General features: G+C 37.0%; 2 protein-coding genes across 22 annotated transcripts in view; one reads left to right on the top strand and one right to left on the bottom strand.

Moving 5' to 3' along the window:
- LOC122824907 (disks large-associated protein 2) overlaps window positions 1-14,605 on the top strand; it is a 99,860-nt gene extending 85,255 nt beyond the window's left edge. For all 7 annotated transcript variants that reach the window (XM_044105796.1, XM_044105795.1, XM_044105798.1 and 4 more), the window contains 2 exons: window positions 3,282-3,434; window positions 6,227-14,605. In XM_044105796.1, the coding sequence (XP_043961731.1) occupies window positions 3,282-3,434; window positions 6,227-6,442 (369 nt within the window). In that variant the 3' untranslated portion in view covers window positions 6,443-14,605. The remainder of the gene's footprint in view (window positions 1-3,281; window positions 3,435-6,226) is intronic.
- Window positions 14,606-15,413: 808 nt separating this feature from the next.
- The window catches only part of ptprk (protein tyrosine phosphatase receptor type K), a 104,816-nt gene continuing 97,391 nt past the window's right edge, over window positions 15,414-22,838 (bottom strand). For 13 of the 15 annotated variants that reach the window (XM_044105777.1, XM_044105783.1, XM_044105784.1 and 10 more), the window contains 9 exons: window positions 22,563-22,717; window positions 22,073-22,208; window positions 21,316-21,465; window positions 20,783-20,956; window positions 19,255-19,386; window positions 18,916-19,041; window positions 18,648-18,811; window positions 18,280-18,415; window positions 15,414-17,878 (listed from right to left, as the gene is read on the bottom strand). In XM_044105777.1, the coding sequence (XP_043961712.1) occupies window positions 17,825-17,878; window positions 18,280-18,415; window positions 18,648-18,811; window positions 18,916-19,041; window positions 19,255-19,386; window positions 20,783-20,956; window positions 21,316-21,465; window positions 22,073-22,208; window positions 22,563-22,717 (1,227 nt within the window). In that variant the 3' untranslated portion in view covers window positions 15,414-17,824. Of the gene's footprint in view, window positions 17,879-18,279; window positions 18,416-18,647; window positions 18,812-18,915; window positions 19,042-19,254; window positions 19,387-19,465; window positions 20,013-20,782; window positions 20,957-21,315; window positions 21,466-22,072; window positions 22,209-22,562; window positions 22,718-22,838 lie in introns of those variants that run through there. The other 2 variants (XM_044105779.1, XM_044105792.1) reach the window with 2 other exon arrangements.

The following is a 22,838-nucleotide window of genomic DNA, read 5'->3' as shown; positions in this document are numbered from 1 at the left end:
GCTGATGAAACACTTCTTGGTTTAAGCTCCCATTGTTTTTGTGTCTCCATCACTGTCTGTCTGTCTGTCTGTCTGTCTGTCTGTCTGTCTATCTATCTGTCTGTCTGTCTGTCTGTCTGTCTGTCTGTCTGTCTGTCTGTCTGTCTTTGTGCGCTGTTACTTCAGATTTATACAGTGCAAAATACAGAACTTCAAAACTGGTGATGACATTCAAAAGTTTAATTCAAAGGTCATGAAAAGTTTGACTGGGTCATTAGTGAATAATTCCTAAAACATTTAGCTTTTGTTTTTGTTTTTTTTGCATGTGATCGTACAGTGAGAAGTTTGCTGCCTTATTTCCATGTGGAATTATTATTCGGCATGTTTGTTACTGCGCAATAGCCAGCCCCGCCCTCTCCTCACAACTCCTCGGGCTGACTACTGAACCAGTTCTCTGTCTAACAGGTCCGGAAAATCTCTAAGACCCGGGTCTTACCCTGAACAAAGTCTATAGGAGATAATCTGTTTAAACTGGTGGCGGAAGAGATTAAATCTAGCACTAACTACCTCCTTATCCAGAAGTTATGACCCTTTTCAGTTAAGGAACAATCAACCGAGTAGCCTTCACAGCTGCATAATTCCAATAACCACTTCTGTTAACGGTAGTTCTCTTCCTGTAAATAACGTGCACTTGGTAACGGCTAGATAATTTTTAGTGACTAAGATATAAGTCCCAGGGTCATTATTTTACTCTCACCAAAGGAAAGTCTGAAGCCACCACATTACTAGAATCATGCATACTGATTTTACTATAAATAGAAGAACTTTAACTCAAGTGACTCAATTAATTTCAATGTCCACAACCTAATCAGAATTTTTTAAGATATATGTATTTATTAAGCAAGCTTTAGCATGGAAAATGACAGGCATACAGAATTTACTTGTGATTACCATACAAAGAAAATCAATATAGTTTAGATCAATTCAACCTTTACCTAACAACCTTCCTACACTGTCATCTATCTATCGAATAGGCTTTGGGGTGTGGCACAACTCATACTCATCGATGGTATCGGATCTTGGCAACCGGAGTCCTTGTAGTCCTTGGTCAGAGTCTTTGACTTTAAATCATAAATCCTCTTTGGAACCGAAACAAAAATGAACTGTCTGCTTCATCCAGCCGAACAGCCCTTAGTCGATCCTGTGACTTTTGTTCAGTTCCCCAAGTCCGTTGAGATGTAATTCTTTGAAATCGCTGGGTAGAGTGCAGAGTTTGGAAATCTAATTAGGAACCAAGGCAGTGGGTCGGTGGATCTCGCCCTTTGGTCCGGCGTGAGGAGCTCCGTTGTCCTCCTTGTGAGGCGCTTTTCTTGGTTCCAGGGCGTAGTCCTCTGCTGGTCTTCTTACCACACTTGTGTAGAGTCTCAGCGCCGGCGACGAAGAACACCGTATCACCTCGGTCTCACGTTTTTATACTTTTCTCCCTCCCTGGGGAGTACACCGAGGGCGGGAGAGAGAGAAAGACAAAGAGCAGTTTGTGCGCTGCTTCATAGTTCAACCCGCCCATCTGCAAATTTGGGCACTATGACTCACTTGTGAGGTAATGTGCTTGTGAATCTTGGGACTTTCCGAGCAATAGACTCCAGCTTGAGACACAATGACCCCATTGCAAAACTATGTGTTTGGGCTTTTTTGGGGCTTTCCGAGTTGCTGTAGCTGTATGTGTCATAGCCTAGGACTTTCTGGGACTTTCCGAGTTGCAATAACAGCATGTGTCAGCCTCAACACCCCAACCTTACTTCTCCTTATTCTGTATGTAACTTTTAATCATACAAGTTACTTCAATCATTAAAATCATATAAAACATTAGTACATTAGCTGTTTCGATAATTACTTCAATCATTAAAATCATATAAAACATTAGTACATTAGATGCTTCGATTCTATTTTCTCGTTACAACATTAATAGAATACAGAGAACACATTCTCATACAAAGAGTACACAATAAGCAATCATTTTTAATCAACATACAGGGCTGCCACAATCTTCTAGGTACTTTATGATCCGTTGTTCTGCATGTGCCTGGACTGATCTCAAATTTACATACATTTTCATACCAGAGTTCTTGACACCCCCTCCTTGAGATCGGACAGTGCTCAGCAGAACACGCACAGTCCTACTCAAAAGAGGTCAAGGCCGTTGTCCAGTCCATCATCACAGCAAAGAAAGAGAACATCCTCTTCAGCGATGACCGTAGGAGAGGGAGACGGTGTCCACGCATCCACAACGTCGTACTCCGTGAGATTCGACGGTGGTGGGAGCAAGACATCCGTGTCCATATCCTCGTCAGATGTAGAGCAGGGCTGGGGCTGAAGATGTGGGGGACTCGGCCGAGGTGGAGGAGCTGGGGCAGAACCAGCCGCAGTCACCTCTTGGGGAGGTGTTGGGAGACATAACTCTGCCAACAGCTCCTGGAATTCTTCCTCGTAGGCATTCTTAAAATACTGATTTTTAACTTACATATTCTGCAAGTTAAAATTTATAATTAAACTACTCTGGTCCACATTAATCATAATTAATCATTAAGGGTCCTATATACACATCTCTCTTCAGTTATATTTATATACATGTTCTCAAACAAACTGCAGAGAAAACATAACAAACCATTCATGCTTTCATTTTGACCCAGGGTCAACTACTGTACCTTTGAATTAGATTTAGTGGGGACATTCATCCTAAACACATATTGGTATGAGTAAAATCAAATTAGGCCAACATCAGATTTTTGTTATCCACTTGACCTCAACAATGCTGAAAATCTGTGAATTGTGTATTAATTGTGGCACAAAACAAAAGTCTATTCAGCTGCATGGTCACATCTACTAAGTGACTATCTGATGACCTCATTCATTGCTACCAAAGGATCAATTTTGACACTAAAATTGCATGACCCAGAGAAAGCCTATATTTAATTTTCAAACGTCTCAAATCCTATACAAATCAATACAGAACATTTAAGAGCAATTGTAGTACATTTGTTTTTCTCTTGTTCATGTTTAAAATACACTCACAAGTGTACTGCTACTAAATGTAGCAAGCAATCAACGCTGGTAATATACTGCCACATAGTGGTTGTAATTGGGAAATCAAACTGTAATTGAATGATTGGAAGCCCAAGGAATATCTACAAAAGTGCAGAGATTGAAATTTTTGCATTGACGATATGGAGAGTTATTCTCCATTCTGCTAGTTGTAGAAAAAACTTATTTTATTTGCATTTTTACAAGCATCTGTCTCCTAGGACCCCAGTGCCATGCCTCGACCCACATCTCAGGACCTGGCTGGATTCTGGGACCTTTTGCAGCTTACAATTGATGACGTCACTGCCAAGTTTGATGAGCTGGAGCAGATCAAGAGCAACCAGTGGCAGCTGGTGGAGAGCCCCGAAAAGAAGGTATCATTTCCTTCTACACGCTCGTAATAATTAGTCTTAATGGACTCCAGATGAACATGCACAGCTTAAGAGGAAACTGCACTAACAACGTCAGTGTTCATTTTTAGGTTTTACCCTAGCAGGAGGTCAGAGTATTAACAAGATGGAAGCATCTGTTTTAGTTTAGAGTGCTGATGGTTAAGTTTGCTTTTCCGTTAAAGTAACCATCAACATCCATGATGTGAATTCATATCCCTTTTACTTTGGAAAAAGAGGCTTTTAAATGGGGAAAGTAATCTACAATGTAACCTACAACTATAGATTATTTTCCCCATTTCATTTAATTTGGTCACTTCTGTAAAATATTCATCAAATAATTTGAGACAACACTAAACAAATATTCAATTTTGCATAGAAACATTGTCAGGCAAGTTTATTTTAATCAATGTCTGAATACTTGACACTTGGTATTCAATCAGGCTTTGATGTGACTACTTAACATGTTGTTATCTTTCAAAAATACTTTATCATATTCTTTTGCCACTGATTCTTTGCCGTTGTGTTTGGCTTGTAGTTTGTCAGTTATACTTATTCCTATGCCCAAAATTGGGCATGGAAACGAAAAAAGGCATATTATTTTTGAAAGGAAGGTAGCTGTAGCAAATATTTTAAGTAAGAACTTGATGATGAGTTTTCCGGGAAAGAGAAGAACATTCAGAAAATTTGGTTAGTGATCTGCGAGTCTGAAACACGATAAGTCCACACCTTATTCACATTGTTATTATGAACACATTTTAATCTGAGAAACTTTATGCTCACAAACAACAGTTGCAGTTACCTTTATGGTCTGGGCGTGAACTTAGAGATGCATCAAATATAGCTGTGGCATTAAATATGTCCTATTTTTGTCCCCCAACTTTGGGCTGTTGATTCCCTTGAAGCCAAGTTCCCAGTTGCTTTATAATCCTGTGGCAAGAAGTGATTCCAACACAGATTTCTGTTGGAACCAATTCCTGCCAAAAGACTGTGTGGGGAAAGTCAGAGTATTCACTCTGTCCCTGTAGGAGGACATAAACATCCATGAGACATGGCCCCATTGGAATTTATTTTTGGTCAAGACATCGACTGATTTGGAGTTACATTTACTACATCACCTTACATACATATTGTAGAGCATTCCATTTTAGAAAAGTGTGTGGCTAAAAAGTCTTTTTTTTAAAAACCACTTTGAGAAGCAATGGAAAGGCCAGTTGTCACCTCGTTGTGTTTCACATTTTCAGTATTAGTAAGATTTTTGCCCTTTAAGCATTTATTGCTTAACTACTTCGGGGAGTTAAAGGCCTTGCTACACATGAATGGGTTTGTTTTATTTTGTCAAATCATCAAGAAGCAATTTTTGAAGCTTTGTTAATTGTTGTTTCTCTAAAACAAAAAGCTATTTTTAACACCTGGTGCTGGATGCAACTCTGTCTATAACTGAATATGTAGATCAACTGTGAATGTAGGCTTTCGTTATAGATGACTGTCACTTTTAGAACAAGTGGTATTGCCAATTTGATCAAATTATTACTAGAAGGGAAGAACAAATTTTAACAGATGCAAAATACTGTGGTTAATTAAGCTTTCAGCTAAAGCCCTCTTTACATAACGTACATTAAGGCAAATGTATAGAAGTGTTGCTTGCAGATGAGGGACCTACAGCTGCAAGACATCCATTTAATTGGTAATTGCAACTTAAGAAGTAACAAGATCGTTTGGGGCACTTGGGTAATTATCTGTATTCTCCACTTTCTGCTATAAACACTCTACCGCCTCCAGCACTTTGCAGGCACATAGCGAGCTCAGTGGAGCTTAACCCTCACAGTGACACAGATGTTCCACACCATGGACAAATGACTTAAATTTTGGAGACATCTCCTGTGGTCTGATGAAATTAAAGTTGAAATACTTGGCTATAATGACTGTCGGTTTATAATATAGCTGCAAAAATATATTGTGTGAGGATTTTACTTCATGAGCGACTCATACACGGCACAACATCGATGGCATTATGAGTAAAGAACATTACATGAAAGTTTTCTCTGAAAAACTCAAGGCATCAGCCGGGACAGTAAAGGTTGGACACAAATATGTCTTCCAAATGGATAATGGGCCAAATTAATTACAAAGTGGCTTAGGGACAAATTTATTGTTTGGGAGTGATGATCACAATTGCCTGGTCTCAGTCCAGGAACACTTTGACCCACATTACATCAGTGGGTCAAAGTTCCTACAATGCATTGTGGGAAACGTGGAATGATGCACAAAATGTTTGACCCAAGTCATATAGTTTAAAGCTCACCACCCCAAGTCCACCCCAAGTCTAAGGACATGTATTTGAAGATCATTTTGCAAACAGAAAGATGTTTTGGTAATTCTTACTGAACGTAAACAGGAAGAGTTTGATTGGATTGAATATCAGCTGGTGAGAAAGCAGTCTGATGTTTCTCTATATGCCGTTTAATCTCTCATTCAGTTTCAAGTGTTTATATGATAGATTAAATCTGTGAAAAAGGGAATTTTTATCATCCAACTTTTATGCTGTGACAGGCTAAAAGCTACAAAAAATGCTATTAATTTACAAATAATTCCCATAATGGTCATCCTTGATGTCTATTTTTGTCATTTGTATGCTAACGGAGGAAGCGTGCACTCTATAAGATGTTGATAAAGAGCAATTCCCATTAACAAATATGATTATAAGCAAGTTGTTTCTAATTGGAATAAACAGGGACTACTTTCAGGGGTGTAATCAATTCTCTATGTGTCCCAAGGAGCAAAAGTGGCCCCCACCTCTGCCAAAGAGGCCAGCCAGGGGCCGTGGTGGTGTGATGAGGGAGCGCTCTCTTGACCTCCAGGACCGCCAGCGACAGGAAGCCCGCAGACGCCTGATGGCTGCCAAACGAGCAGCTTCTTTCAGACAGAACTCAGCCACGGAGAGGGCGGACAGCATTGAGATCTACATCCCAGAGGCCCAAACACGGCTTTGAGGTTCACACAATCCTCCTTAGCTCCTGTAGTCCATCTCCATCTGACACCAGCAGGTCGGGGCGCAACATCTGCCCTATGTCTCCTGTTTGCTGAATCGTTTTACATGCCGTCCTGGCTGTCCCTGAAAAGAAAATACACTAGGCAAAGATTTTAACAGAAAATGTTACCCCTTTTTTTATCTACAAAAATGATGAATGATAAAATGCAGCCATCATAAAAACACAGGAGTCGGATTTTTGACCACGTTTTCAAACCCCAATAATCTGGAAAATTGATACAGCAAACTATTTTTTCAATTTTCATTTGATATTCTTCAGCCAAGAGTCACCCAGTGCCAGCCAAATATAATAAATACAGAGGTTGTTAATGTCCACAAAATCTTCCTTTGCTAAGTGTATCCTAAAGATCACAGGGACATTTGCCAATGGCTGAGAACAAGCTAACATAAAGTAAAATAACAGCTGACCGAATTAAATCATTCTTAAGACTTCTTTTGTCTTTTTTGGTCCACCTAAATTGCTGCTGTTCCCGACGTCAGTGAAAGGACAAAAACACTTTTTTTTTCCATTCAGAGAAACAAAGCGCTACTTTCCCTTGCTTGCAACAATGTTCTGTGGCTAAAGCACCCTTTGTGTTTCCTCTATCACTCAAAGTTACCATATTATTTATTTGCAGTATAATTTTAAGTTTCTTTGCTTTTCCCTTTTTTAATTTTTTTTTTAAAATAAGGTCAAAACCTGAAGAAGAGTTTGACTTTTTAAAATAAAGCGTTCAATTTGCCATGGTTGATGTGGCAAGTACTTCACATATTTTTCTTTGATCGTTCTTTAATCAGTCGTGCTGCAGCCATTAACCATTGTTGCCGGCTGGGATTTAAAAAAAAATAAAAAATAATAATAACACTGAAGAATCCATCCAAAAATCTTTTCCATCCCTGCAATACCATTCAGTCTTAGGGCTTTTTTAAAGACGTGTGAATTACTAGCTGCTGTCCACATTTCCACTGCAGAACAAATATGAATTATTAACAAAAGAAAAAGATTTACACAGCCTGAAAAAGGTTATTTCAACCAATGCATTTTGCACCTTATAATATTCATGTTTGTATTTCCAAGGGAAATGTAGTTTATGACGCTCATGTGATATTGTTGCAGTTGAATTGCAAGAACAGAGATGAAAAATCTACTACAGAATTTCATATATAAATATATATATATATCTATATATAAGTTGTAGAAATTGCACCTTGTTTCCTTTTTTTAATGGCATTAATGCCACTCTTAAGTAAACTTTTATGATTCTAACACTTTTAATTCTACTTACAGTATTTATCATAAGACCAATTTCAGAGTTTATGCTATACATTTACTATTTCCGGTAATAACAGGCATTGGTTGATATGACAGAGCGTCTGTCTGGTTATTAAGTAATATTTCTTAGCTGAGAGTTTCCATTCTGCACTGCATCTGACTTTCTGTTCTCGTTTGATCTGCTTGTGTAGTTCTAGGGAAAACAGGTGCAAATGACACTTTAACAATATTCAGTTACTATAATAAATGGTGCTGCTTTTTACTCTAAAACTGTTGTCCCTCACCCAGTCCGACATGCACATACACACACACACACACACACCTACACACACACAAATAACAGTACTTTTTACACTGAGATTTGTTAACATGTCTCCCCGATGGTTGAGTGTGACTTTAGACACAATCAATTTTGCAGTGTTGTTGCTTTCAGTGAATTAAATGAGGAGACAGTTGTTTTAGTTCAGATTGTTGCCCAGAATAAAGTAAAGGGAGTTTTATTGAGATGAATAACATTATTATTACTATTATTATTGAGCAGGAGGGAAAACAGGTTTGACATTCCAACAACTTTTAAAATAAAATTAAGGCTACATCATGGTTCATGTTTTTATTTTTCCTCACACTTCCAGTTCATTCCCACTCATCTCCATTAGCCAGTCCAACCTCGGGTAATTAAAACGAATGCTGATATTGCCACCATGTTAGGTCATAGTGTTTCCTGTTTTAATCTTAACACGTTCAGCGGTGGGGAGCAGTCTGCGTTCTCTGTATGAGGTGGTGAAAAGTCAAGAGGGATAATGACACTTTTTAATTATAATTTCAACTGGCAACGGGGCTCAGCATGAGCTGGACTATTTTACTCCAGGATAAGTGTGCTAAGTCTGAAACCTTTACCCTACGGGCTTGCAAAAACACTAATGAATGTAGTGATGACATTGATCCAAAAAATGTCCCAGGAGATTGGCGATTGCGAAAATTTCAAATAAATACAACGGGATGACAGGGTGTTTTGATTTCATTTGTTTTTCCATGCAAATTGTCGTATATTTAATTTCCACTATGAAATAGGGCAAACATATTATTTACTTTTTAATGAGTTGAATTTTGTTCGCTCATAAAGTGAGCAACTGGGGATTGAGCCTGAACTCACAAAAAAAGTGTAGCCTTTTTAGAACATAGAAAGTTTAGAGCGAGTTCACAGAAAATGCTAAAACAAATAAATAGATTGAACTTTTTTCAGATATATCATTAACTTTGCTACACTGCTTTAGAGAAATATGTGCACTCCTTATACTCCTTGGATAGAATATTTTACACATAAAAATCTGCAAACTGGCACACATTTGAATTCAGCCCTTTTATTATGAATTCCAATATAAGGTCTAGTTAAAACCTAAAGTCAACGAAAAATTGTTATTCACAAACAATTCCTTCCCCAGCTGTATATATTCGATGGCAACTGGTTGAACTAAATATATTTAGGGGTTATCAGAGTAGATAGAAAATTACCTTGATATTTTTAGAGTGTTTATTTGTTTAAAAAGTGGAAAACCACAAATCACGTTCCTTCTACTTTAAAACAATGTCTATCACATAAAATCCTAATAAAATACACAGTTACTGATCTGTATATACATTATAAATATCCTTATTACAAATATTTTTACATTATTTATTTCAGGTTGTGTTAACTACTTTAAAAGTCTAATTTAAGCAAAAAAAAAAAAAAAATTAAATTAAAAAAAAACAAGCAAACAAACAAAAACACTTTATCTTAATATATTTTATAGATGTGTGCCCACTATAGATTAAAGGGATAGCAGAATACATTTGCTCAATAAGTCCAGTGCATTAAAGACGTACAATAAACTGTTAAGATGGTAAGGGCTTAGTCTTCACAGGTCGCTTTTTTTTTCAGCATTATTGTTTATATTACTTTGCTTAAAATGATTTATTTTATGGCAGAGTGGTAGTAAGGAAAAAAAAAAACACACAGTGCCATTTTTCAATTATTTTGAGCTTGATTTGAGATTGGTTGTGTTTCTTATGTTTGAATTAGACACTAAAACAATGTAATGTAAAATACTTAAATAATTTAAATAATTTTTCACATTATGTTTTGAAAATTTGGTCAAGACCTTCAATGAACACATTTGCTTCCCAAAAATGTGAAAACTTATGCAAAAGGTTTTTCAGATCGTAGTGGCCACTCTTGCTGTCATCGGAAGCTTTACTTCTTGTTTAGTCTTTCATTTTCATTTGTCCCTAGTTGTCTTTATCAACATCTCAACTCATCTTGTAGAAGGACGCATCTGCTGAAAACACCACAGTTGTTTCATCTCAATTGAGCGACGGTTGATGGGCTACTTTTACAATCTAACTGCTCTTCCACCTGACTGAAGTCAGACAAAGTCTACTTCCCACAGACTGCAAACTGTGACTCCATCCTGTCTACTGCTGCTGATCTGGTGGTCTATATCACCAGTGCAGGTTTTAAATCAAATTAAGATTAAACTGAGCTTCTCACAGCTTTAAATTCGTGTTTCTGTTTTACTTGCGTAACAGTTGGTACGAGTCAAATCTGTCATTATCTTTCCTCCTTCGGGACACTGTGTTCTGGTACTTTAAAAGAGGTGGGACTGAGAAAAAAGCAAAGTGATAAAGATTATCTGGAAATACACTCACAACTTCATAGTGTTTTGAGTGAAAAAAATCATGTCACTTCAGCTGCTTTCACAGTTGGACTGAAGTCCTGACACCAGGATGTTCTTAGAAGTTACAGGGACACTGTTGGAAATGACTACGCATCTACAGTAATACATTGTAAGGGGTATAAGATACACAATTACAATATCAGAAATCACACAAAGTGTTTCTTGTAGTATCTCGCAGGGACGTTATAATATGGTGCCATTTTCGTACCATTATCTTTGAGTTGCTATAAATGTTTTCTGTGTTTTTCCTCACTCTCCCAACCATTTTATATGGGGCTTAGAAGTTTGGCAACTATGTACATGACAAATCCTCAGGTGCCTTACAGTTAGATTCTCTTAGGACTGAGCAAATGATTTGGTTTGAGGTTTGTGAAAGGACTGCAAGACCTTTTAGAGTTTGTACCTTCATAAAGGGCTGGAAACTATATGCTTGGTTGGATCACAGAGTTAAAAGTGGAACAACACTTATATTTGCCTGTTTCAGTTGTCCTGAGTCAGCACAATATAGCCTAGATAAAAGACATCAAAGAAAAGGAATTGCTGACGTTTATTCTGGTCACAATTCAATATATTTGGTTCAGACCTTAGTAAATGTGTTAGTATAATTTAAAATACTTTTTGATCCATATATAAAAAACACTTTAACAATAATCAAAGGAAAGTAATTGTTTCAGAATATATTTTTTCATTCATAAGTGTCTTTACTTCTGTTTGCCCATATTAAAATCTCAGTGTATACTAGAGTTGGAGACTGGACCAGCTGAAAAAAGTGCAATAGTATTTTATTACAATGACAGACAGGCTGGCCTGCAGCTACTTACCTCACGGTTGAGTGTTTTAGAGAACGTTATTAGGAGCAGTTATAAGCTCCACGTGAACGCTTTTTCATGCCTGTGTACTATGCAGCAGTGCCTTTGCAGGGTGGCTGAGGATGCAGGCCTCTGTGCAGATTGAACTTCATACAAGGGACCGCTAAAGGCACCATGTACATTGTGATAAATGCATCAGAAGGAAACACAACCAGAATGGGATACAGCTAATCTGCCAGTTGGTATTTAGTTTACACTGATATAAAATGTTTAACATTTAAATATCTTAAATGACTTTCAAGGACTCACAAGAATAGGTCCTTATAGAGTTGCTACCCATATTTTTTATCCATGTCAAAAGCACCACATTTTAGATCAATTAACTGAAGTTAAACCTCACGGACATCTAGGTGCTGAAATAACCATCTTATTGTATTGGATGTTGGTTTTATTTTATGTTAATATTTGACTAATTAGTAAACACCAAAACCATTCAGTGCACATAAACTTTAGATCAGCAGTGTAATGGCATATTCTCTACTACTCAGTTAAGTTTCTGCTCATGATTTTGAGGATTTTTCTAAACTCATTCAACTTTCATTATTTCCAACATTGTTGCTCTACAATATTCTTGTTCTGTTTTCATAATTCACATGATGACATCTAAACTTGTTTCTTTCCAAGCATCAAGCAAATATAAACATTTACTGTGGGGCTCATGTAAACCTCATCTCTATGTATGAGTGTTTCTGCCTTTCAAGCAATAACCCTTGTTTAAATGTTACAAATGTTTTTGCGCTGGTTTCTGAAGTCAGAGGAATATTTGATGATTCCTTCGCTGGTTAAAGAATAGTTTGTCACAATAGGTTGTATGCCTATTTCACTTTATTTGATCAGTAAAGACTTCTGTTAAACACGTTTCCTGTGAACTTGGAAAATTATTGATTTGTTTAAAATATTTTATTTTATTTTATTTTATTTTTTTTCAATTGCTAGCCTACCACATAAATGCAGTCATGTAAAACCAATACTTGGTATTCAACAATGTGGTAAAAGAGTATCAGTCAAATGGTCGCCTAAACTCATCATCAGGATGAATGTCAGATTATGTTTGAGCTTTTAGTGATTTATTTGAGCTATTCTTATTTTGATGGTGCATTGATGGTATTACATACATCAGTGCCTTTTAAACATAAGCGCTGGGTGCCTGAGTTTGAATTGGATATTTAATTTAATCCAGAAAGAATTATACACACTTAAGCCCTAATGTAGACACAAGTAACATCATGCACAGCTGCTATTTGGATAGGTCTTCCATAGTAAGTTGCATAGAAACCAAATGTGCTTTGTAGGCATCGATCACATCTGGCATAATTCTAACTGGCAATGTGATCAATCCATTTATTGCAAAATCTAGAGATTGCACAGATCAAGCTTTTAAACATGCCCCATAAATTTTAATCAAAGTCAAGGCTATTTCATAAGAACAATGTTATCCTGCTCAATCTAATATAATGTCTACTGTGTCTACAGTCAAGTGTGTCTAGGTATCAACCATCTGGCTGTTAAGGTAAGGTAAGATTGAGGAATTACTAGCTTACAGGTGCTGTAAGCTAGTAATCTGTTTTATTAATTCCACCAACTTTTTACAATGCTTAAGTACGACCGGTAGCAAGAACCGCTCCACAGCCCAATACTACCACCTCCATGCTGGGCAGTTGGCACAGTGTTCCCGGCCAGCACTAGTCAAAGTGTCTATGATGGTATCAAACTAGCTTCTTTACAGGTCAGGGCAGGTGTTCCAGCATTTCCTAGTTTATGATACACTGTAGCCTGGTGGTTCTTGTGTTGTTCTTGAACATGCTTACCAATCACTTTGCAGTTGAACATTACAAATCGGGTCATATGATTGAAATTTGGAGATCAGAAACACATATCAAATTAGGTGTGGAATAGATGGAGCAGATGAAATTAGTTCCCTGAAACGGTCTCAAAGCTATGACCTAAACCCTGCTGTAAAATTGTGGACCATGTCTGAACCCCAGGTCCCTGGCAGAATAACAAATCCAGAAAAGTACTCACATATTCTCATATTGTTTATGGGTACATGAAAATGGCTGTGGTCAAGGTGCAACATGTTAAAAGTTCTTCTGCCAAATATATTTACTCATCCTGGAGTAAATATACTGCCACCAATATTTGGACAACTGTGTGTCCAAACCTTTGGTCTATACTGTATATTTAAAAACTGTATGTATAGTTCTGACTGTGAAGAATATTAACACATCTACAATAAATTCAAACCTCTGCACCCAGTTCTTGTTGAACATTATGTAATAGTTTTTTTGTATGGTGGAGAAAGGAACGACTCAAGCACATCATTAAAAGCCACATCCATGATGACTGTGTGTCAACTTTTGACCAAAGCTTTACACGTAGGTTAGCTTTTGAAAGGGCTAGCAATTTAGCCAGCTCCAAGTCCTTATGCTAAGCTAGGAGAGGTGCTAATTTAATATTTCCCGCACAAGACATAGTAGTGTCAAAGATCAACACTGAATTGACAAACTATTCTTTTCACCAGGCAGCATTAGGATTAATATCCACAAGTTTGTTTTGTGTAATTTATTTTAGTATGTTGTTTTTTTTTTTGCAGCTTCAGTGTCCATCTGTGTAATGGACTAAATGTACAAATCCAGCACTGACTGAGGGGCACTAATACTAGTCATATTATAACAGTTCTGCCAGAATTGCACATTATGTAATTTGGATATATTTTGTGTATAAATATGAAACTGCTATAGAAAACATATTTTTCAGCGTTTTATGGAGAGATAGAACAGACACCGTTTTGTTTGACTTTGGTGGAGAAATGTGTTGTGGGTTATGGGTAGAAAAAAAAAACTAAAATGACATCAAAACCATCAGATAGTATATACAGGTTTGTGGTGAGCTTAATTCTATTTTGAAATTGTTTAATATATCAATAATGAGGACAAACATTATGCCAAATAAGTATTTGTACAGAAATATACATATATAAATATATAATTTAGGCCTAATTTATTTAAAACTATTTTCTGCTCTTGACCCTGTTTTGGTTGTTTAATGTTTCTTTGTCAACATTTTATAATAGCATGCAGGATAGTAAATGATTGTATTAATTAGTGATTCATTGCTGGTCAGTATAACAGCAGTCTACAGATCAGTTTGTGTTTGCAAGATTACTTTAGGATGACTATTTCATTTCTAGATTTGTTCATCTAAAAATTAAATGTACATTTTCTTTTCTAAATGCAAGGTTTTGAAATTGTTCCAACAGTTTTTATGATTTTTTTTTTTTTGCTTTATGAATGTGACTTACTATATTTTGCCTCCTAAGTACTACCAACCATCTGTTGTAAATAATTATGCAAATTAAACTTTTTGAAGAAAACAACATTAGTCACTTTTTTATAGCAGGTAGCAAACCAGAAGTTGGTCAGTGACGCAGCTGTTCCCCAAGATGTCATATGGGCATTAAGCTACAGAAGTGGATGTTTCTTCTGAGAATATTTATCATGCATAACATATAATTCTTGTGAAAATTATTCAAGTTATTAGATTTTTTTTAGCATTACAAAGCACACAATTGCTAAACTCTACCAACTGGTGACAGCTGGCTTTTCAACATTTTTTATCCTGTATAGCTTTTCCCAAATAAGAGAAAAAGCTTTGTCCAGATCATCTTGTACATTTTCTGTGTCACCCATGCGGCTTTTGACAAACTGTAAGCAAGACTTTTACGGATTTTTTTTTTTCTCTTGCCACTTTTTCTTAGATAACAGAATTGTTGAGGAAATGACTAAAGCTTGTCAAGTTGACAGACTCCTCCAGAGTTACACGGGACCTCTTGTCTACTTCTATGCTGTTCCACTTCTTTCCTGTCATTTTTTTAAGCAAAGAGACAGGACTCAATAAGTATAAAAAGATAATGTAGTTTCACGTCTTATAACAGCAGCAGCTCAGAGTGAACCTGTAATTATGATGTGTTAGATATAATTAATGAATCTCAAAACACACCTGCTGTAAAGGTCTTCTGGGGATTATGACATTTGATAATCAGAAGATGATATTGAGAAGCCATAAACCCAAAGGTTTTAGTTAAAGAACTGTTTTTTTATTACAGCAAAGAAGCCAAACATTACAGACAAGAATAATTATGAACCATGAATATTAATGTCATACTTGGACTGGCCTCTCACCCAGACACCAGCTTCTTTCTCTCTTCTTTGGGGCAACAATTTCCTAAGAAAAAAAAAACTGTTCCTTTTTTTTTTTTTACTCGGTGTCCCCAAAGCCGAATAATTGAAGTTTTTTTGTATTGTACATACTTTCCAAAAACACCAATAATACATATTTAAAAAAAAAGAATGGATATGCATCTTTCGATTTTCTGCAACTTTGTTGGGTCAGATCAGAAATCTGTAGAAAAAGAAAACTGAAGGCTGATGTTCACTTCTTCAGTGAAAACCATAGCATTTTTGAGCACAAATGTTTATTCTTACATGTTCTTTTATCTACAATAGAACAAATTTTCTTAAATTGAACCTATTGTTACTTTCAGAAACAGGGTGGAACATCTGATCTTTTATTTACAATAAAGTTCAACCTGTTAAACTCATAAAGCCTCAAAAGAAGCATTTTCATGGATTAAACACAATAAATGCAGGTTCAAGGAACTGAAAACACTGATCGTCCATAAGAACGCATTAAACAAAGCCCTGCTCAAGGTCAATGTCAAAAATGCTTGTTTCAGTTTGGAAATGTAAATGATTAGGCACAATAAATGTACATGTATTACAGCTATCCGTGTTTCTTCAATTAACCCTGTTGACATCACTCACTGTATGTTCAGCCATGATGCTAAACAGGACATAAGGATGAAGACAAACAGCTCAGGATGCAAGCCATCATCTCAGAACACTCAAATGCATTGATGTTCTACTGACCACAAACAGAAAAAAACCAAAAAAGTAACTTTACAGTAAAATCTTAAAAAACAAACAAAAAAACGATACTATTGGATTTCACCTAAATACTGAATACTACTCCTAAAGCTTTAATACACAGCTTTCATCAGGGATTCTTAAACTCTTCTTCTTGGACTCAAACTAATCAGATGTGATATCTGACATGATGATCCACAACAGGCTCAACAAATACTCCCATGATTCCATATGAAGACGACGATTTTGTTCGTCTCCATAAGCAGTTTAAGAAGCGCTGTTGGTGGAGTAAACATGGAATGAAAAATGATTGTTCTTACAAGCAATGCAATAAACAAACAATAAATACAAACAATGTGCTTCATCCGTATAGACATATTTACACAAAGTCTTTGGCTTATGAATAAACATCAGCTACAAAATAATAATATTCAAACAAAAAGTGTTGGCCACCAGTGCACAGAACAAATGACGCCTGGGGTCAGTTCACTTCTAATTCATTCCAGGCCCAAAACGAAAGCAAAACTATAAATCTGTGTGTTTTCGAAAATAGAGGAAACTGATTTCTTTTATGATTAAATTCTGCCTAAATGTCTTTTTTCTTTTTTTTTAGTGAAGCTCTGTTTGTGAACTGGATGAATTAAAAATGCATTGGGCCCAGCCCTAAAACAAACATAACTGTGATGAAAAGTGGTCTATTTTACAATTTGGGGTAGAAAAAGTACTTCAGCATTTATATTCAGTAGATTAGTACATGATACAACAGGAAGCAAAATGGAAAAAAAATAAAACTTGTAAACTCGTATTAATACAAAGGTAATTGTCTTCATCTATATTCTGTTATCAAACAGTTTTGTGTAACTAATTTAAAATAGGAACAAAATTGGTGAAAGATCATGAATTCACTGTGACCTGACAATAACATGACAGTGACCTAGAAAGAAACAAAAACATCCACAGAGTTTGACTGGGCTGTAACATCAGGTTTTTTGTTCTGGTACAAAATTACAGACCGCAAATATTCAGACATCACCATGATGAGATACTCAACACTGATGAAATACTCGGAAATCAGCGTGAAAATGGGAACATGGCACCACTTTAACTTGCAGTCCAACAAAAAAAAAAAAGTGGTTACAGCTTCGCAAAGGAAGGGAGACATCTACAGTTCACACTGAATACTGCAGCTGTAACAACACAAAGCATCGGGTTCATGGGGAAGGGGTTTGTGGTCGAGAGGCTCGACATTTAAATTGGGGCTCAAAAACATACAGGACCCCACTGGCACTCAAACGCTGTACCGTAAGCATAAAGATTCAAAAGCATTAACATCTTCTGCTGCAGTCCTCATCATCTCACTCTTATTTAAAAGTCTGAAAATTTCCTTTTGCCTCACAACACTGTACAGAGCGGACTTTGATTGCACCATTTGTCGAGCCAAAAAAATAAATTGATGCTACAGAACACGACAGAGGGGAATCAGGACCAAGCAAAGGCAAAAGATCAAATACAAGAACAGAACAGAAGATCTTCACTTTCCTGTGAACTTCTCTGCTCTTCTTAAGACGACTCAATGAACTCGAGAGCCAGATCATAGCAGAACCGATATTGTTCCTGGGGAAAAATGGAAACAAATATTCAATAAACTTATAGTGCATGGAAAAACAAGTTAATAAAAACTCGGTAAAATAAAAAGTAGCATCATCAAAGAGCATACACAGCAGACTGGGAAAAGGAATCTACCTCCAAGTTGTAGCAATTCATAAGAAGTACAACAGAAGGGATCTATTTACACAAAGTGGAGGATTCAGTTTAGGGTCTGAATCTTTACATAAACAGGTAGAAAACCATTTAAATCACCAAAAGCTCCTTTAGTTCAATGGAAGTAATTGAACAAGCAAAAATTAACAGAGTAATGCATTAAGGCTACATTTAATTCAGATGGTCATAGGTAGGTTAATCACATATTACTGGTGTGCATGTGTGTACGTGATTCTAATATAAGAGCAACTTACGGGAGTATCCACCATGTTGGGTTTGCTGTTTCTCAGAGTCTTCACAGCGTGGAATACATCAACCACGTTCTGTCTCTTTGCCATCTCGCACACAATGCTACTGGCACAGAATACTCCACTACGCCCACCGCCATTTCTACAAAATACAGAAAATATTACATTCTGATCTCACAAACTGCACAAAATGTTTCAGGTGTTGTTTTGGATCCTTTCATAGGGCACTTATTATGGTGTCTGGCACAAATTACTACGGTACTTGCTTTAAAAAAGAAGACCTGTCCACTGAAGAATCGCTAAACCTGACTACTGTAAGCTTGAACCTGTCCTTTTAAAACTAAATGTAAAGATTTGATGTGCTGTTAACTTACAGGCAATGCACAATGGTTCTCCCTTCTCCCTCCTCTCCCTCTCGCTGCCACTGGTCAACCTGAAGTATCAATTTCAGGAAGGAGCGTTTGGATGCAGGAACGTCTCTGTGTCCGGCCCAACCCAGGTACTGGAACTGACGAACCATTAGGTAGCCTTCCTGTGGCTGGAATATTAAAAAAGAGACTGTCACACATTAGCAGATATTTGCTGGGGAATTTGGCAAAAAATATTGAGCCCAGTTAACATGAATCAAATCAGCGTACTCACCCTGGTGAGGTTACAGACCCTGAAGAGTCTGCTAATGACATCACAGTCCATCGAGCAAGACATACATTCAACCTGGACTGGACCATAACGCAGCATGCCCTCTTCTGGCCAGTACTGAGGACAACCCTTTGTATGAACATAGATGTGAAAAAAAAAATTTAAATTAAAATTAAGAAATCTTTTGAGAACATAAAAACTTACGAACACAATTTTCCTTCTCCTGCTATATACTTTCTTGTCATCAGGGATTTTTTTCTCTATTATTCTAATGTTGGTAGTGTGGTTTAACATGTATACTTGTAGTTTGTGGGGCATTTATTATAATCAAAAGTGCTTTACCTGAGCCAAGTCGATCTCATTCAGCATCACCAGACTGGTACAGCCATAGTCATAAACTAGCCGCCAAAAGTCTTTAACTGTGCTGGGCAAAGGATGCTGGGTAACGATGAATGCCGCAGGTTGCCGGTAGCTCTGCAGGCCAGAGACAGAATTGATTATTTGAAATGTTTCTTTCCCAGAAAAAGAAAACACAGCATTACTAGACATCTGTCCCTGACATTTCTCTGTTGTTCTCTCTTCCACACACAACACAAGCAGCACAGTGTGTGAGATGGAACAGAAGCATAATAAAAAGGGGAATGTCTGGTCAGGTGATCATGCGGTGGGTTTCAACTGCGAGGGTCAGGAGCATGCAAACACATTTAGGCCAAATGTACTATTCACATTTAAAGGACTCATTTAGCCTTGTGTTCAGTTAGTTCAGCAGGAACAAAGATCCCATAAGATAATGTAAAAATGCTAGCTACACTGACATGTAACTGATTATTGACTATTATTGTTACTGACATGATGAACTTACTGAACTGAAACTTAAATGAGCCCAACATTATTCTGGATGAGAATGAGCGATTACACAAGGAACAGAAGCATGAATGACTTTGTTAGGTAAGAAATCACGATAATGATGAGATTCTAGTGTCACAATGAAGTCTGTGAGTAAAACATGAAACCGGTCGCTGAACAACACTGAAGCCATGAAACAAATCCAGTATTGGAGATTTGAAGTCATATCCCGTTACCTGGAACTCTTCTGACAGCTTGGTTAGAGAGAGGCCAGAGGTAAGTGACTAAATTTGAAATATAAACATCTGAATCTCATTAGTTTTACACTGGCTGCAGCATTTTGTCTTCCAACAGCTTTGCTGGAGAGAAGCCACATTTCTATCAAAAAAAACATGTTTGTATTTCAATTTATTAATAACAGAAACTACTGACATACCTACAACCCACCCCTTACTGTGGTTTTTGTGCCTCTGACCGATTGAAAATGATCAAATAAACTGATCTGATCCTTAAATTTCTGCACAACCAATGTTGCATTTTAGCTGATGGTACGTTTGAAACAGCCATGTCAACTGTTGCCAGAGCAATCAATTTTTTATTTTTTTTTGTGGTGGCCAGAGAAGCTAGTGGTCGGTCTTTTTAGAACCTGGATTTGTCTCTAGCCTTCTGCTGCTAAAACCACAAACACAGCATCACACAAACAGGAAGGGGGAGTCTGTGTGTGTATATCTGTAGAAAATATATACAAATGTTTCAGTTTTTTTAATACACTCTGTAGTCTTTTAAAAGTCTGTATCATTTTCAACAGAAAAAATGACTGCAGTTTGGGACAAAATAATACATTATATAAAGATTTGTTGCTACTTTTCTTAATCATGTGTTAAAAGCAACACATCTCTTCAGTTTTTACACAATTATGTCTTATGAAAAGACCACACCATGTCCCAAACTACTCCTGCTACATTAGTTGAAAATAACACAACCTTCCTATACAATATGTGCATTTGATAAAGCTTCGACTTACATCCATCAAAGCAGCATTGATGTAATTGCTGCTTTCTCCATCTATTGTGATGAGAAAGGGCAGGCATCTATCAGGAGGAAGGCCATCCATAAAGCGGTTCTTATCTTGGTTTCTAGGCAACAGTGCAATGCTGCAGTCTTCTGGCTGAGGCTGTGGAGTCACTGAGTTTAATGTCTGGCAACAAAGAAAAAGGATGAATTTAAAATTAGTACACATCAAGTACTGCTTTACTTGTTCAGATTTGGAACTTGGAAGTTACTACTTTCCCAGCAAGATATTTGAAAAAATAAGATTATCAGAGGAAAATGTCATTATTAAGGATATTTTAAGAAGCAGAACTTTAAACACAACACTAAATGTTTACATGGGTTTTTAAAATCAATCAGGCTCCTAAGAATACAAATAATAGATGAAATAAATGTTTACTTGATCAGCTCTTCCTCCTAAAATAATTTAACTTCACCTCATGTTTCTAAACAGACACAGCAAAAACTTAAAGGTCTGTCATTAAAAGCAAAAAGATCCCAGTTTACCTGGAACTCATCCTTAAGGTGTGATGAGTTGGTCTGGGAGTCGATGCGAATCAAATCATAATACGCTGCTTTGAACTCACAAACTGGTATTGCAGTCTCTCCACATAGACAAGCCTCTAGGATGGCATCATGGATGAAGATATACTGTTCCTGTTCATGATTCAAACCACAGAACATTTAAATATTTAAAACAGGAAAGACATAGTAAATACTGCAAAAGTGAAATTAGTACAAAAAAAGTTGAAGTGAAGGTGAAAGTGAGGATGAAGATGCTGTATGTGAGTGAAGACTCATGGAAAATGGATGTATGGATGAGATGAAATAGAATTATGATGTGGCTTTTCTTACTTTTGTGTCAATCTGCTCAGAAAATTGTATATTTGAAACTTTTTAAGCAAATAACAGATACTTTTTTTGTATGAGGAGATATCCAATGAACAGCTATGAACCCTCCAAGATATGACAGAATCTAAGCCTGTTGAACTAAAACAGGCTGACATTGAAGAAGTAAATCGCCTGTGGTGTACCTGGTGTATCTGATTTTAGAATCAAGAAAAGCTTTATTCCAGGCACCTTTGGTCAGAATTTAACCATATTTATGTTCTAACTGTGATGAGGTGACTTGTGTATGAAAATGTTAGATATCTACCTACAGCTTAGCCATCTGTACCATGCTGATGGCTGATTCTGCAGGTGAGGGTTTTCTTCTGTCTAACCTAAGGAGAGGATGCAGATGGAGGATGGGTAATGCAGTCACCTCAGTCTGTACCATGTTGATCCTCCTGGAGCGGAGAGCTTTTACACAGTTGTAGATATCGACGACTCCTTCTCTCTCTGCCATGTCCAACATGATGTCAATCACAATGAAACAGCCTGTGCGCCCTGCTCCAGCACTGCAGAAAGATGGATGGCAAGTTGTATATTTAAAATGTCAAAATCAATATTCATTTTAATCTCTAGAAGTCCAGAAGGCATTCGAGTTTCAATGCTTAGACCCACGTATTGGCCCTCATTGTAAAAATGCGTAAAATTATTTCCTCTTTTATTGCAGAATCATAATCTAACACAAAAGAGTTCAGGAAGTAAATTTTCTGGAGTTGATGCTCTTGTGAAGTGCCTTGGTATAGCATTTTTGTTAAGTTTTTCCCATATCAGATTGTATCACTACAATAAAAGGTTAATCTTTGTCAATACGTGTTGCCAGCATTGTATGTTTACTATGTAAAACTCTGCATGAATAGTCATACCTGCAGTGAACCACTATCGGCCCGGCGGACGGAGGGTTGGACATTTTGACTCTGCGGATGAAGGAAAGTAGTCCAGTGGCGTGATATGGAACACCGTGATCAGGCCAGCCAGTGAAGTGGAATTGCTTGACCTCTCGCACTTCATTAAAGCCACGCTGAACGAAAACAAAGTTGCTTTGTTAGTGTAGAGGTAACAAGACACAGGAAGTTTTAGTAGCCAGGTAGACTATGGTTGAGCTATTAAACATAGATCCATGGTGGCACTGAGCTGAAAGT

Source organism: Gambusia affinis, linkage group LG22, assembly GCF_019740435.1.
Source record: "Gambusia affinis linkage group LG22, SWU_Gaff_1.0, whole genome shotgun sequence".
NCBI classification, from domain to species: domain Eukaryota; kingdom Metazoa; phylum Chordata; class Actinopteri; order Cyprinodontiformes; family Poeciliidae; genus Gambusia; species Gambusia affinis.
Note: the sequence above shows the minus strand (reverse complement) of the source record. Positions and strands in the feature narration are given on the sequence as shown.